Raw genomic sequence first — 14,087 nt, forward strand, 5'->3', positions numbered from 1 at the left:
TGTCCATGGACTTCAAATGGAGCGGTCAGTGCAGGAGAATACCCTGCATTATACCATTGGGCATGGTGAGTTAGGTTCCCAGTTGATCAGATCTCTCAGCTTGCCCTTCCAGTTCTGATCATAGCCCGGATTTTTGGCGTACTACCTCTGGCCGGGATAAATCCTAAGGGCAAGCCGGAAAATGTTCGCTTCCGCTGGTTTTCCCCGTACATTCTGTTTTTCGTCGTGGCATTCACATTTGTAGTCGCTGACTTCATGCTCTCAACTAAGATTGTACATAACGATGGCTTTCAGCTGTATACCATGGGTAAGATATTGTAGAAGATTTGAGGATAATATTAGAATATAATATTCTATCAAGTGGCCTTCCCACTATTTATTTTTCCCAGGCTCTTTGAGTTTTAGTGTGATTTGCATATTTTGTTTCGGATCCTTTTTAAAACTGGCCCGACGGTGGCCCCATATCATCCGGGAAACAGCGCTGTGTGAGCGGATCTTTCTGAAGCCCTGCTATGCGAACCAAGAAGGACTCAATTTCAGCCGATTTCTAAGGCGTTGGGCATTGATCCTTCTGGTGGCCGCTCTATGTGAACACCTGACTTACGTGGGAAGTGCGGCTTGGAGTAACTATGTTCAGATTCGGGACTGCAATCTGAAAGTGGGATTTGTGGAGAACTACTTCCTCCGCGAGCGCCAAGAGTTATTCTCAGTTTTTGAATACCGCGCCTGGATGGTGTTCCTTATCGAATGGAACACCATGGCCATGACTTTTGTCTGGAACTTTGGCGATATATTCCTGTTTCTCATGTGTCGAGGCTTGAATATACGTTTTCAGCAGCTGCACTGGCGTATTTGCCAGAATCTAGGAAAGCCCATGGCCAAGGAGTTCTGGCAGGAAATACGTTCGGACTTCTTGGATCTGGACAGCCTGCTGAAGCTCTACGACAAGGAGCTGTCTGGACTGATTCTGGTCTGCTGCGCCCACAACATGTACTTCATTTGTGTCCAAGTCTACCACAGTTTTCAGTGAGTTCCCAACTGCTATTATATATACCCCATATTTCAAGTTTTCCCTATCAACAAATAGGGTCAAAGGAGCCTTTATGGATGAGCTGTACTTCTGGTTCTGTTTGCTCTATGTGATCAGTCGCTTGATGAACATGATGCTGGCCGCTTCCTCGATTCCCCAGGAGATCAAGGATATATCGAATACCCTCTACGAGGTCCGTTCGACTCCATGGTGCGATGATCTGGGTCGTCTAAGCGAAATGCTTCGCAATGAAACCTTCGCACTCAGCGGAATGGGATACTTTTTCGTAACCCGAAGGCTCATCTTTGCAGTGAGTACCAGAACAGAATGTGAATATATTTAAGAACCTTTTCCCTTCAGATGGCTGGTGCCTTAATGGGCTACGAACTGGTGCTGTTCCGGCAAATGCAAGGTGCCGTGGTGCAGAAAAGTATCTGCAGCCGCGGACCCGGTTCCTCCATGAGCATTTTTTTCTCTTAGCCCTCTTAGCACTTCATTTTCATTTATATATACGCCATAAGTCCTTCTACTTCGTATTTGCACAAGATTATGCACAGATAAGCACACAATTGGCATGGGAGCCAACAATTAGCGGTGACCAGTGGAAATTTGCGGGCTTGCCACATGCCTGCGGAGGATTAGTTGTCAGTCGAGCACGGAACATGGCCAGGACCACTGGGGATCCTGCCAAGCGCTGCAGGTGCATGGCACGCATCAAGTTCTGGCGAAGATCGCGCGTGGGCAGCGAGTAGGTGGATCCTGTTGAGATTGTTTTAATTGTAATCGGATTGCTTATAATTACCAGAGCCACCTTGGGAATCATTAAATACAGAGTCGTCGAAAAAGATACAAAGCGTTTAAAGCTTTCCTTGAGTAAGTTAACTTGCATGGTATTTCAAATATTTATTATTCATTTATATTAAAGTAAAAGCTTGGCTACTTCGCATCAGACAGGAGGATTATAAATACAGTGGATCTTTTCAGGAAGCCATTAAGCCTGGTAATGTTTTTAGGCCTATTGAATTTCTTTAAACCTCCTATACAAGTTTCTTTCAGTCCTCATAATCGCACAGATCTTTGCTTTGATGCCAGTCCGAAACGTGAGCTCCAAGTTTGCAGAAGACCTGACTTTCACCTGGTTCAGCGTTCGATCCTATTACGCCCTGGTGACCATCCTGTGCTTTGGTGTTAGCTCTGGATATATTGTTGCCTTTGTGACGAGTGTGTCCTTCAATTTTGATTCGGTGGAGACCCTGGTCTTCTACTTGTCCATATTCCTCATTTCATTGTCCTTTTTCCAACTGGCCAGAAAGTGGCCAGAAATTGCTCAGTCATGGCAGTTGGTGGAGGCCAAGTTGCCACCTCTGAAGTTGCCCAAAGAGCGCAGATCCCTGGCGCAGCACATCAACATGATCACCATCGTGGCCACCACTTGCTCGCTGGGTATAAGAGATTTTGTTTTACAATACACTTTATTACTTATCTTACTTGTTACTCTTTAAGTGGAGCACATTATGAGCATGTTGTCCATGGGCTACTATGTCAACTCCTGTCCCCGATGGCCAGATCGTCCCATAGACAGTTTCCTGTACTTGAACTTCTCCTCGGTGTTCTACTTCGTGGACTACACCCGCTTCCTGGGCATTGTGGGCAAGGTGGTCAATGTACTTAGCACCTTTGCCTGGAACTTCAACGACATCTTTGTGATGGCTGTTAGCGTGGCTTTGGCTGCTCGCTTTCGTCAGCTTAATGACTACATGATGAGGGAGGCTAGATTGGTAAGAATTTGCATCAGACCAATATAATCTTAATGAATCTGAGTTATCCCCTGCTTAGCCCACCACTGTGGACTATTGGATGCAGTGCAGGATTAACTTCCGCAACCTTTGCAAGCTGTGCGAGGAGGTGGACGATGCCATATCCATCATTACATTGCTCTGCTTCAGCAACAATCTGTACTTCATCTGCGGGAAGATCCTCAAGAGCATGCAGTAGGTTATATCTATATGTTAATGTATCTGGGTTAATCAATTTGTATCTATATTTTTTTAGGGCCAAGCCGTCTATATGGCATGCCCTGTACTTCTGGTTCTCGCTGGTCTACCTACTTGGTCGCACCCTCATCCTATCCCTGTACAGCTCCAGTATAAATGATGAGTCCAAGCGACCGCTGGTAATCTTTCGATTGGTTCCCCGGGAATATTGGTGCGATGAGGTAGGACGATGTATATCCTAATACCAGATACTTGTATAATCCCTCACAAATTTCCAGCTAAAACGCTTTTCGGAGGAGGTTCAAATGGACAATGTGGCTCTGACTGGCATGAAATTCTTTCGGCTGACACGCGGCGTTGTCATTTCGGTGTGTTTACCCAAAAATGCTTGCAAAATATCCAATTATAGCACTATACTATATCCCTAGGTGGCCGGCACAATTGTGACCTATGAACTCATTTTGCTGCAGTTCAATGGCGAGGAAAAGGTGCCCGGCTGTTTCGAAAACTGAGTTTTGTGGGAGTGGCAGGTGGTTAAGTCCGCAAAATATATACTTTGTTGTTGCTGGTCCTTAATTATAGATAAGTGCAAAACAACAGGTGTTTCTAATAGTCATTGGGCACTCACAGTGTGACAATTCAGTTGGCTGGGCCAATCCTTTAAAGCAGTTTACATCTGCGGGTGGAATCAGCAGGTCCTAGGATGAAGATCCTTCCAAAGCTGGAGGGCAAGTTGCGCCGGCTGAAGAAAAGGGTAACCCGGACATCCCTGGTCAGAAAATTGGATTTGGTTCACGAGAGGTGGGATATGGGTATTTCATTGCTTAAAATTTGGTTATATAACCTCATTTTAGTGCCCGAAAGAAGGCATTTCAGGAGAGTTGTGAGACCTACAGAAATCAGATTGAGAATGAGTACGAGATCAGGAATAGTTTGCCCAGTAAGTAATGCATAAACTATTATTATAAATAAAGGATAATAGTCCTGGTTTAAACAGAACTATCGCGTAGCGATAAGGAGGCATTCCTCAGCGATGGTAGCTTCCACCAGGCGGTGGGCAGAGTGCTCCTAGTGGCGGAGTTCTTCGCCATGATGCCGGTCAAGGGTGTGACGGGCAAACATCCTGCGGATCTGAGCTTCTCCTGGCGCAACATACGCACCCGCTTCAGTCTGCTTTTCATCGCCTCGACCTTGGCCAACTTTGGACTGTCGTTGTTTAAGGTGTTAAACAATCCGATTAGCTTCAACAGTATTAAGCCCATTATATTCCGGGGATCTGTCCTGCTGGTCTTGATAGTGGCTCTAAATCTGGCAAGGCAGTGGCCCCAGTTGATGATGTACTGGCACACGGTGGAGAAGGATCTGCCGCAGTACAAGACGCAGTTGAGCAAGTGGAAGATGGGTCATACCATATCCATGGTCATGCTGCTGGGCATGATGCTGTCCCTTGGTAAATATTATACCATACAAGATATACTCCAAACTCCAACCCGCAATGCCACCACAGCAGAGCATATCCTGAGCATGGTATCGGCTATAAACTACGCTTCTTTCTGCAACCGCACCGCCGATCCCATCGAGAACTACTTTCTGCGCACCAACGACGATATCTTTTTCGTGACCAGCTACTCCATAACTCTGGCCTTGTGGGGGAAATTCCAGAACGTGTACTCGACTTTCATATGGAGCTACATGGACATGTTCGTGATGATTGTGAGCATTGGACTGGCTTCAAAGTTTCGCCAGCTCAACGATGATTTGCGAAACTTTAAAGGAATGGTAAGGCAATGCAAACTAAATCCCTCATGAAAAGCAATAACCACTTGCAGAACATGGCTCCAACTTACTGGTCAGAGCGACGTATTCAGTACAGAAATATATGCATACTGTGCGACAAAATGGACGATGCCATATCACTCATTACAATGGTGTCCTTCTCCAACAACTTGTATTTCATTTGCGTGCAGTTGCTGAGAAGCTTGAAGTGAGTTCTTGCACTTAATAACTTCCAGTTGTTCAGTTTATATAATCCTTCCCAGCACTATGCCTTCGGTGGCCCATGCTGTGTACTTCTACTTCTCGCTCATCTTCCTAATTGGTCGCACTCTGGCGGTTTCACTGTACTCCTCGAGTGTTCATGACGAATCCAGGTTGACTTTGAGATACCTGCGCTGTGTGCCCAAGGAGTCCTGGTGTCCGGAGGTGAAACGATTTACGGAGGAGGTAATCAGCGATGAGGTGGCCCTCAGTGGCATGAAGTTTTTCCACCTCACAAGGAAGCTGGTGCTGAGTGTAAGACTAGACAATTATGAATGTAATCATATAGCTTAATAATATATCCACTTAGGTGGCTGGAACCATCGTCACGTACGAACTAGTTCTCATCCAATTTCACGAGGATAACGACCTGTGGGACTGCGATCAGAGCTATTACTCATAGGAGGATGTTTTTCACAAGGTTTATTGCATAATAAATAAAAAATCATCTTGCACTTTATTATTATTGTTTGTTTAAAGCGGTAAAAGGAAACCAACAAAATGTCGCTCTTAATATCAATCGGTTACATTGCCTAATTGTACGTCACATTATCCGCCAGAGAGATTCTACGTGTGTCCGTGTGTAGATTCCACAAAGAATGGTCGCTAGTTCACTTACAGGCTAAACGGCTAACTCTGATGGTGGATGAGATAAATGGGGCACCTTCTGTCGACTGGCATGGGGTCCATCATGTGTCAGCGAAAGTGTCGTGCTTGGAACGCTTGGAATATACAATATGCGATATAAGATGCAAAATTCAGCTAAAGATTTTCAATTACTTATGTTTAGGTTCAGTTTAGTGTTGCTCCGTTTCCAACTTTGTGTTTTCTCTTTTCGCCACTAAAAAGGAAAGGTAACATGTTCGAAAGTTTGGTGGTTTCTGGTTGCATATGTATGTTCCTCTATAAAATATATGAAGCGGAAGCTACACGATAACTACATGATACCATTATGTATGTGGGTGTATATATAGGATCCTAACACATATGAGTCTGTGTCTAATACGATTTCTACGACTGCCAATAAAGATCTACAAAAACTTGTTCGATGTTTTGCTGAACGCCTTCACGCTTCACACAGAAAAATGCTGGGGGGGGTTTCGACTTGGCTGAGAGAAGGCAAAAATAAAGTATCACAAAGATTGAGATCTTAAATTAAAGCATAGCGAGAGAGCGCAAACGATCGGTTGGAGGATTAGCCTCAGTCCTTATTGAAGATGGGGAATGCAGAGGCTCGAGTAGCGAGTGTGGCATGAATGCGGTAAGTTTGCATTAGCGTTTTGCGTTTAACAAGTCTGGGCCATCGCAGGGCCTCAGTGCCGCTTGGCGTCGTATTGCTTGACCTTCTCCGGAATGGCTGCCTTCTCCACGACCACGTGCATGCCCAGTTCCTCCAGGGACTTTACGTAGACCAGCTTCCGCCAAAACTTTGTGCTACGAGCGATAAAGCAGTATTTACATAGGATATAGACTTAACAATGACTAGCATTACTTACCTCACAAAAGGCCTCGCCATCCAAACTAGCGATTTTATCCAGAATGTCGGGTGCACCAAATACATGTGCTTCAGGCTTTTGCGCAGTCGGCGATCAAGCAGCTGATAACACCTAAAGGATTATCATAGCACGGCATTAGGAACCTCCAAAAAAAAACCAAACCAAACAACTCACCGTTTAAGCCAGGGAAATGGCGGCACGTTCCGTCTATTGGAGCCGCCATGCAGATAGATCAGCACATAGTCATCAGTGACCAACTGTTCCAGGGTCTTCACCACGTAGAGAAACAAATTGTCCATTACGTAGCTGTAGTCGGCCCTCGATCTATCCGGCAGGTGACAGGCGCAAAAGATGACTATGGCGTTCTGACCGCCAGATTTGAGATAGCCGCCGTGGGACAGCACTCGCTTGTAGGGCTCTATGACCCGCATGTCAATCTCCCTGGTGCGTCCATCCGGTAAAGTGATCTTCTGCCAATTCCGCGAGTCACGTCTCTCTTCAGCAGCCGTATACTGCGGCAGAGTTGAGGCAGCCGTAGCCGATGCCGGAGCATTTGGCGTGGGCGTGGTGGCCAAACCGAACTCCAGGTCCAGTTCCAAGTCGTCGTCGTGGTCGGGCAGCAGTTCCGGACCCTCGCAGTCGTCGTCGTCATCCTCTCCGTCTAAGCCATCAATCAGGGAGCTCGATGGACTTAGGGAGGCCAAGTTGTGCTCAATGTCCTCGTCATCGTCGAAGCTGTGATTGGAGATGGAATCCAGGCTAGATATGTCCTCGCCACCAGGGAGTGCAGTCGATCGTTTGGATTTTTTGCCATTGCCATTGGGCATCAGGGAAACGGACTGAAAGTTGGACTCCACGGCGGCCAAGTACTGCGACACATCTGCATCTGACTCGCTGCTCAGGATATCCGGACTGTTGGCCCTTAGCAGGCTGAGCTTGGCGTCCTGCGGCTTGTTCCGGCATTGATTCAGGTTGTTCTTCACCTGCACCGTCTCCGTGGTGGGCACAACGTCCGGAAAGTTGCTCCTCGGCGGCTGTTTTTCTTGCTTCTTCAGCTGAAAGGGTTCCGAGTCTGAGTCCGTGTTGGTTGGCGACATCAGCGGATGGCTGTTGGCCAAGGTGCGCTCGATGGTGTTGTGTCGTTGTGGCATCGCCTCCATGGGCAGCAGCTCCGGACGCAGTATTCTGTTGTCCAGCGCGGAGGTCGTCTTGAACTCCAGTTCCTCCTTGTCGTGATCCTGCTTGGCCTGCTCCAATTTCAGGATATTCTTCTCCGGCGCAGTGGGCACAACATCATCCGCCAGCGGTGAGACGCCCGTTGAGTCCGTCGGCGTCTCCGAGATGTCCATTTTGCTCTCTGACGGCGAAGATTCCGATTCCGCGTAGTGCAAACTGCAAATCGATTAGTCATATCTTAGTCAGTCGCCTTTTTGTTTTCGTGCAAAGACCCATTTACCTCATAGTTTCCCGTATAATTTGTGTGGCTATTGCGAAATTTCGGGGACCCGCTCATCCAGACACTCATCTAGTCGCTCCGGGCATCGGTGCTGGCTGCATAAGTGAGACTTTTTGGCCCAAATTCGCTGATTTTAAATGCCAGTAAACAAAATTTCGAGAGGGCTCCAGTGGCGAGGTTGCCAGATAGTCGCGAATGCGTGTGTGTGGGTAGCAGTGTTGCGAAGCATGGTTTTTCCATGGAGATCTGGCAGGCCAGTGACACTATGTTGGTAACTTTTAAAATTGTAAAATCTTACTTTCGCTAATATTGTATATAGCAAGTAACTGATAATTTAGATAATTTATTTTTTTATATATATTAATATAGGCTATTAACAAAAGTTTTTCTTTCAGTAACACTTTATTTCGAAGATGTGGCAACTCTGCACGCGATATACTTTTTCTTGCTGCTGCGGTCACACTGCTGAGTTGTGCGTTGCGAAAATAATTAAATTTTAGCCCATAAACAGCCAGCTAGAGCGATGGAGGCATCAAGGATAACCGCTATCGCCAGTAGTGCAGCGCCCGTTACCACTCCCAATCCCCCCACAGTGTCCACCATACCCACAACAGCTGCGAGCACACTAATCCAAGTAGGCGTGTCGCCAGCAACAACAACCATGCCAACACCAGCAGCCACAATAACAACAACCACAATAGGAAGTACAGCTAGCAGTGCTGTTGGAATTTCAACGCCGATACGAAATCCGATTTCAAATTTGCAGATAGAACAGCAAAACGATCAAAAGCGAAGAAGGTGAGACGATGACATATGTCAAAATTGATAGGTTAATTGACAGCTCACTTTGCATCGAAACAGTTCATCACGGACGATTAAAAGGAAGCGTTTTGACGACGAAATAGTGGAGTACAACATTGCAGTGCCCACAAATCGCAGCGGAACAGACGCCAATCGCAACAGCAGGCCTCGCACCACCTCCCAGAATTATCCTGCTTTGGTGGGCGTGCCGCACACCACGTTAGCACCGCTTAACATACCCACTTCCACGCCACAGACGCCGCTGACAGTTGATTCCCTGCTGCCGGGGACACCTAGCACTGTTGCATCGCTGTCACTGACCACGCCCACAACGCCAGCTCCCTTGGCCACTCCCTTTCCAGTTGCCCCAATAGTAACTGCCGTCGCGCATCCCAAACCACCGGCCATGGAGCGCGCCACAACCAGCGAGCGCCGTTCGCGCCCAGTGCGTCCTGCCAGCAAAAAGGCGCAGCGTAGAAATGGTCGTCCCATGGGTCAGATGGCCACCAAGGATTTGGGCCGCTGGAAGCCCATTGACGACTTGGCCCTCATAATTGGCATCCAGCAGACGAACGATCTGCGGATAATCCATCGTGGTGTTAAGTTTTCCTGCAAGTTTACTCTGCAGGAACTGCAGCAGCGCTGGTATGCTCTGCTGTATGAGCCTGCGGTGTCCAGGATTGCAGTGTCCGCCATAAGGAACCTGCACCCCGAACTCGTGGAGTCCGTTCAGCGCAAGGCTTTGTACAGCGTGCAGGAGGAGGATCTGCTTGGCACCATTAAGAGTGTAAGTAAACCATTTTCATCATGGTTAAAGCTTTTTCTAATCAGTAATTCAATTCACAGTCGGAACAACCAAAACTTGAGCAGTTCCAGGAGCTCCTGGATAAGAATGCCTCCGTTTTCTACTGCGCCCGCACTGCCAAATCCTTGCAAAACCATTGGCTTCTTCTCAAGCAGTACACCCTCTTGCCGGATCAGTCAGTGAAGCCTATATATGGCACGGATCAGCAGCCACTCAGCTTCTCGGATGCAGAAGATCAAATCTTCGAGCACGACCTGAACGAGCCGCGTGACGAAGCTCTGGAGATGGAGCGAGCTCTGGCAGATCGTCGCAACAAACGTGATATTCGCCTGCTGGAGAACGAGCTCTCGCGCTGGGCCGTCCTGGTGGATTCCGTTCTTAGTCCGACCGCTGCCTCCGAGTTCGACAACCAGACACTGGCCTGCTTGTGTGGCCGCCATGTGAGGTACCTTATGCGTTCCAAGGAAATAACATTTGGTCGCGATGCCAAGGACTGTATGGTGGACGTGGATCTGGGGCTGGAGGGACCGGCTGCGAAGATCTCTCGCCGCCAGGGAACCATTAAGCTGCGCAGCAATGGGGACTTCTTCATCGCCAACGAGGGAAAGAGGGCCATCTTCATCGACGGCACTCCTTTGCTGTCTGCCAACAAAGCCCGACTCGGTCACAACTGCACAGTGGAAATCTCCGGTCTGCGCTTCACCTTCCTGGTCAACTACGAGCTGATCAACGCCATCCGCCAGGAGAGCGCTAAGACATCGAATCCCCTCAACTAGTTGAGCTCAGAGCGGGCTGGCTGCGATTGTTTAATATATTCTAGTACTAGTAAACCCCAAAAAACAGAATTCTGAAATAAAAGGCATATGGACATATGTATAAATCACAAATATTTTAGTTGTATTATTTTATCCACACTTCGTTAATAGAAGTTGACTTCTTAGTCAGTGCACAGTTTCGCAGTAGTAATAATGAGTTTTAATCCGAGTTAAATGCTTTTTATTAGCATATTTACGACTTGAATCAAACTTAATGTATTTCGAGTAATTTAGAGTGCCAAGCAAACGCCCACGCAGTAAAACTCGTCAAACGCAACGCCTCCAATCGAACGGAAGCTGTTAGCGACTTTTTCAACCGTCGCTGGTAAAAACGAAGGGAAGTGCTAAAGAGCTTAAGAGTTCTCCCGGATGGGGTCAGTTCCGCCCACGAGGAACCGTCTCGGTTCTGCCTCCAGACTCCTACGCCTCGCTGGCGCTGTGTCATGTGGCTAATTTGCGACTAACCCGTAAGCTGCTATTAATTACAGCTCAGACGCTGCTTGGGGCCACCACTGGCACCACCAGCAGCTCCATCCATCTAACCATTCTATCCATAACCATTCTGTTCGCATGTCACCGTTTACAAAGGTGAATTGGGCAACAAATATTCGCAGCAGCTCAGCTCTGAGAAGAGTCACGCGATTGTATAATAGTCGGGTCGGGTCGGATCTTTTCTTTCTTCTGGAGGAGCCACTGGGTTCCCAACTTCGAGGGGTTCACTTGACACGGCAATTTGGCTGCTAATCTTTGCGATCGTGTCTAGGCAAATTTGTTCGACCTTGCGCACCTTGGGAGCTCCACTGACTCCACGGGTTTTCCACTTACAAATTGTAACAGATCGCAGATCGCAGATTGACTACCCCGACTAAGTTATAAATGATCGCAGCTGTTGGGGTAATTAATAGAACCACCGACAGCCGAGACCATGACACCTAATATAGAAATTAGTCGGCGAAAGAACACGGAGAAAGTTCGATGACTTTCTGTGGCGGCCTTTCTTCGAGATCGAGCTTGGGTTCGGGATGGGTTGGGATGGATGGAATGAAGATGGAGATGGAGGGGCTCTTTAATTTGTATTGTTGATACTTTGTTGATACTATAAACTAATAAGCCAGGCTGCGCAGCATATTAAAATATAATTAATTGTTGTCACTGTCTATAAAAAGTCAATTTACCCCTTCTTGACTTGGTCGTACCGGGAATCTCGACCCGAACTCTCCATCTTTCTTCGCTTTGTTCCCGCTGGAATTCCAAAATTCTAACGTTGATTTGTGTGCATTTTTTTGTCCGCTGACCAATCGGCGACTGCTGGCTTTCTTCGGCGATGATGGTGAGATGGTCAGATGGTGATGATGCCAGGGCTAATGAAGCCCGGCTTTGTCTTATTATACTTCTGCCATATCTTTTGTGCAGTTCAGCGAACTTTTGTTGTTGCTGCCGCTTCGATATTCCGATATTCTGGCGATGTCGCAACTGCTAAAATTAGTCTGAAATCTTTCTCTTCCACACAATCCCTATTAGCGTAGGTCATGCTGTTCTTTTTGGAGATCGGTCTGCAAAGTGTCCGAAGTGGAGCAGCGTCGTCCACTCCATTTTATGCTGGCGTTGCGTGGGTGTCTTAATCCAAAGGCCAGAACTTTCACGGCTCGATTGCTGAGATCATAGCTGGTCCCATTGATCATCTATCTGGTGCTGGATACACCTGAGCCCAGCTTGGCCCAGTTGGGCTGACATAATGCCTTGATTATCTCATTGCATTATATAAATTAAGCGAATGAAATTGTCACAGTGCCTTAAAATTTCGTGTCTTTGCAGGAAAGTGGCCAAAAACAATCGATGTGGGGCCATAAAAATAGCCCACTGAACAGTTTGCCGAATCGAACTATGCCAATATCATTTCCCCCCCTCGTTTTTTACTCCACCTGCCATACATATGTGTGATTATTCAATTCAATTCGAGAAAACAAAATATTTATAGCGTTGGTCATTTGTTGTTATTGTTGCTGCAGTTTGATATTCATTTATTTAATCGCATTTCAATCAACTTCATTTCAATTGTCAGTCTCTGCGATGGTATGTGATGGATGCACTGAAAAAAATGGCTAATGAAACCCTCTCTATAAAGGTTTTATAAATAGCAAAAATATTAACTAGATAATAATACATAATACATTAAAAAATTAGTTAAGCAACTGCAAATTAAATATATTTCTTCCCGTAATTAAAAATTGGCGAGGGGGCGTGGCTGCTGCCGTTTGGATTGACACGCATGTCAACCGAATGCGTCATGTGAAATACTCCGATTTGGCTTTGTGTTTCGGCATGTAACGCATAAATAATCCGAAAACCCCCAAACCAAACAAAACCAAACCGAAGCGAACTCAAATAGTTTTGTTCCGCGTCGCTCATACGCACCGTGGGTCGTCAAAGTCAAAGTCCAGACGCTGTGAGCTGCATTGGTAATTGAATCGCCGTGTGGTTTTGTTTATTGAACTAGCTGGCGAATATATTGTATCTCTAGTGTTAGCTCGTCCGCTCGTCTATGATTATTCATGGAATGCTCGCTGATTTATCCCTATCCCCCCGACTTTTCGAAAATGATTTCATGCCGCGTGACGTCAGCTGCAACGGATATATGGCTCTATAGGAGGCCTATTCGCCATGATCGGTTTATCGAGCCCAAGTCAGTCACTCGGATTGACTGGGAGGCCTTGGATTTCAGTGCTCTCCATTAGACGCAAGCGACTCCAAGTCGCCCACGCACTTGATACTTACCAACAACAATGGCAGCTGTGGCGCCAAAAAAAGCCAGTTCAATTTGCAACTCCACTTTCGGGGCTTAAGATCTCGAGAGCCACACCAGATAGCATCGAGTGCCAGACACTTTTTGCAGCCCGAGACAAATAATTACAACGACTTTGATTTTTTAATTAATTCGAGCCACAAGGCGAGCACAAGATAGAGATACAGATACAGATGGCCATAGATACGCCGCCAGAAATCATATGCCGGACTTTTATTATCCGTGTGGGCTGTTGTTTTGTTTCTAGGTTTGTTTGTTTTATTTTGTTTTCCTGGCTTCTAATGGATTATGAATATGGCAGTATACCCTATTTGAGAGATTTATATCTTAGGACAAGGTATGCGTACTCCAATCCAAAACAATCCGTGTGTCAATTTAGATATTACTGATGGGCTAAGATACTTGAAATGATTCTAAAAGAATTCCATACATATTTATATATTATTTTGATTTTTATCTGAAAAGTAATTCCCATTAAAAATAAATGATTTCACACTTAATTCTCAAAGTAACTGCCACTAAGTGGGTGATCTAAGGCGTGTTAATTAGCTGGGTAGCCCCGAAGTGAATCACCCGTGTATTGGGAACTAAATCTGGGTCCCCTTCTCTTCCGCCTTTAATTGGATAATGCCTATCCCTCGGAGCGAAGGGTATCAAAAGCTATGCACTTGGCCTTTCTCCCTTGACTATCAAATATTTGCGTTGCCAGCTAAATTCGCTGACTCAAATGGCGAATTGCCTGGAGACTTTGTTATTACTTTTAGACGTGTTTATTTGTCTCGATGAAAATGGCTCGGATATGGCTCGGGGTATTTTAATCATTTTTAAAACTGATCGGAAACTGTCGAGA

The 14,087-nt window shown here is 46.4% G+C and overlaps 4 protein-coding genes across 6 annotated transcripts; 3 read left to right on the forward strand and 1 right to left on the reverse strand.

Annotated features, from left to right (window-relative positions):
• The first annotated feature begins 1 nt into the window (after position 1).
• Positions 2 to 5,521, forward strand: LOC6610700. The gene is made up of 20 exons (XM_032717906.1): positions 2 to 65; positions 113 to 307; positions 390 to 1,026; positions 1,088 to 1,340; positions 1,391 to 1,501; positions 1,588 to 1,778; positions 1,981 to 2,030; positions 2,087 to 2,473; positions 2,534 to 2,808; positions 2,867 to 3,021; positions 3,083 to 3,245; positions 3,303 to 3,392; positions 3,453 to 3,493; positions 3,694 to 3,825; positions 3,879 to 3,964; positions 4,022 to 4,474; positions 4,532 to 4,803; positions 4,854 to 5,008; positions 5,064 to 5,316; positions 5,372 to 5,521. Exons 1-20 carry the CDS (start codon positions 17 to 19, stop codon positions 5,462 to 5,464), a joined length of 4,041 nt encoding a protein of 1,346 aa, XP_032573797.1. The 5' UTR covers positions 2 to 16; the 3' UTR covers positions 5,465 to 5,521.
• On the forward strand, positions 1,519 to 3,709 carry LOC6610701 (gustatory receptor for sugar taste 64e). Of its 2 annotated transcripts, none has more exons than XM_032718342.1 (9): positions 1,519 to 1,778; positions 1,836 to 1,903; positions 1,956 to 2,030; positions 2,087 to 2,473; positions 2,534 to 2,808; positions 2,867 to 3,021; positions 3,083 to 3,245; positions 3,303 to 3,392; positions 3,453 to 3,709. In XM_032718342.1, exons 1-9 carry the CDS (start codon positions 1,693 to 1,695, stop codon positions 3,534 to 3,536), a joined length of 1,383 nt encoding a protein of 460 aa, XP_032574233.1. In that variant the 5' UTR covers positions 1,519 to 1,692; the 3' UTR covers positions 3,537 to 3,709. The 2 variants fall into 2 exon arrangements, with proteins under 2 accessions (XP_032574233.1, XP_002035267.1); XM_002035231.2 differs by having other exon boundaries at positions 1,863 to 1,903.
• Positions 5,496 to 8,212, reverse strand: LOC6610703 (protein prune homolog 2). 2 transcript variants are annotated; one of them, XR_004361732.1, is made up of 5 exons: positions 8,014 to 8,212; positions 6,732 to 7,949; positions 6,558 to 6,668; positions 5,842 to 6,495; positions 5,496 to 5,783 (listed from the first exon to the last, which is right to left on the reverse strand). XR_004361732.1 is itself a non-coding variant. In XM_002035233.2 (4 exons), exons 1-4 carry the CDS (start codon positions 8,016 to 8,018, stop codon positions 6,375 to 6,377), a joined length of 1,455 nt encoding a protein of 484 aa, XP_002035269.1. In that variant the 5' UTR covers positions 8,019 to 8,212; the 3' UTR covers positions 5,496 to 6,374. The 2 variants fall into 2 exon arrangements, 1 of the variants encoding a protein (XP_002035269.1); XM_002035233.2 differs by having other exon boundaries at positions 5,496 to 6,495.
• A 242-nt stretch (positions 8,213 to 8,454) lies between these two features.
• Positions 8,455 to 10,506, forward strand: LOC6610704 (microspherule protein 1). Its single transcript, XM_002035234.2, has 3 exons — positions 8,455 to 8,811; positions 8,875 to 9,601; positions 9,661 to 10,506. The coding sequence occupies exons 1-3, from the start codon at positions 8,537 to 8,539 to the stop codon at positions 10,393 to 10,395; spliced, it is 1,737 nt and encodes a 578-aa protein (XP_002035270.1). The 5' UTR covers positions 8,455 to 8,536; the 3' UTR covers positions 10,396 to 10,506.
• The last annotated feature ends 3,581 nt before the right edge of the window (positions 10,507 to 14,087 follow it).

Source organism: Drosophila sechellia, chromosome 3L (genome assembly GCF_004382195.2).
Source record: "Drosophila sechellia strain sech25 chromosome 3L, ASM438219v1, whole genome shotgun sequence".
Lineage (NCBI taxonomy): Eukaryota > Metazoa > Arthropoda > Insecta > Diptera > Drosophilidae > Drosophila > Drosophila sechellia.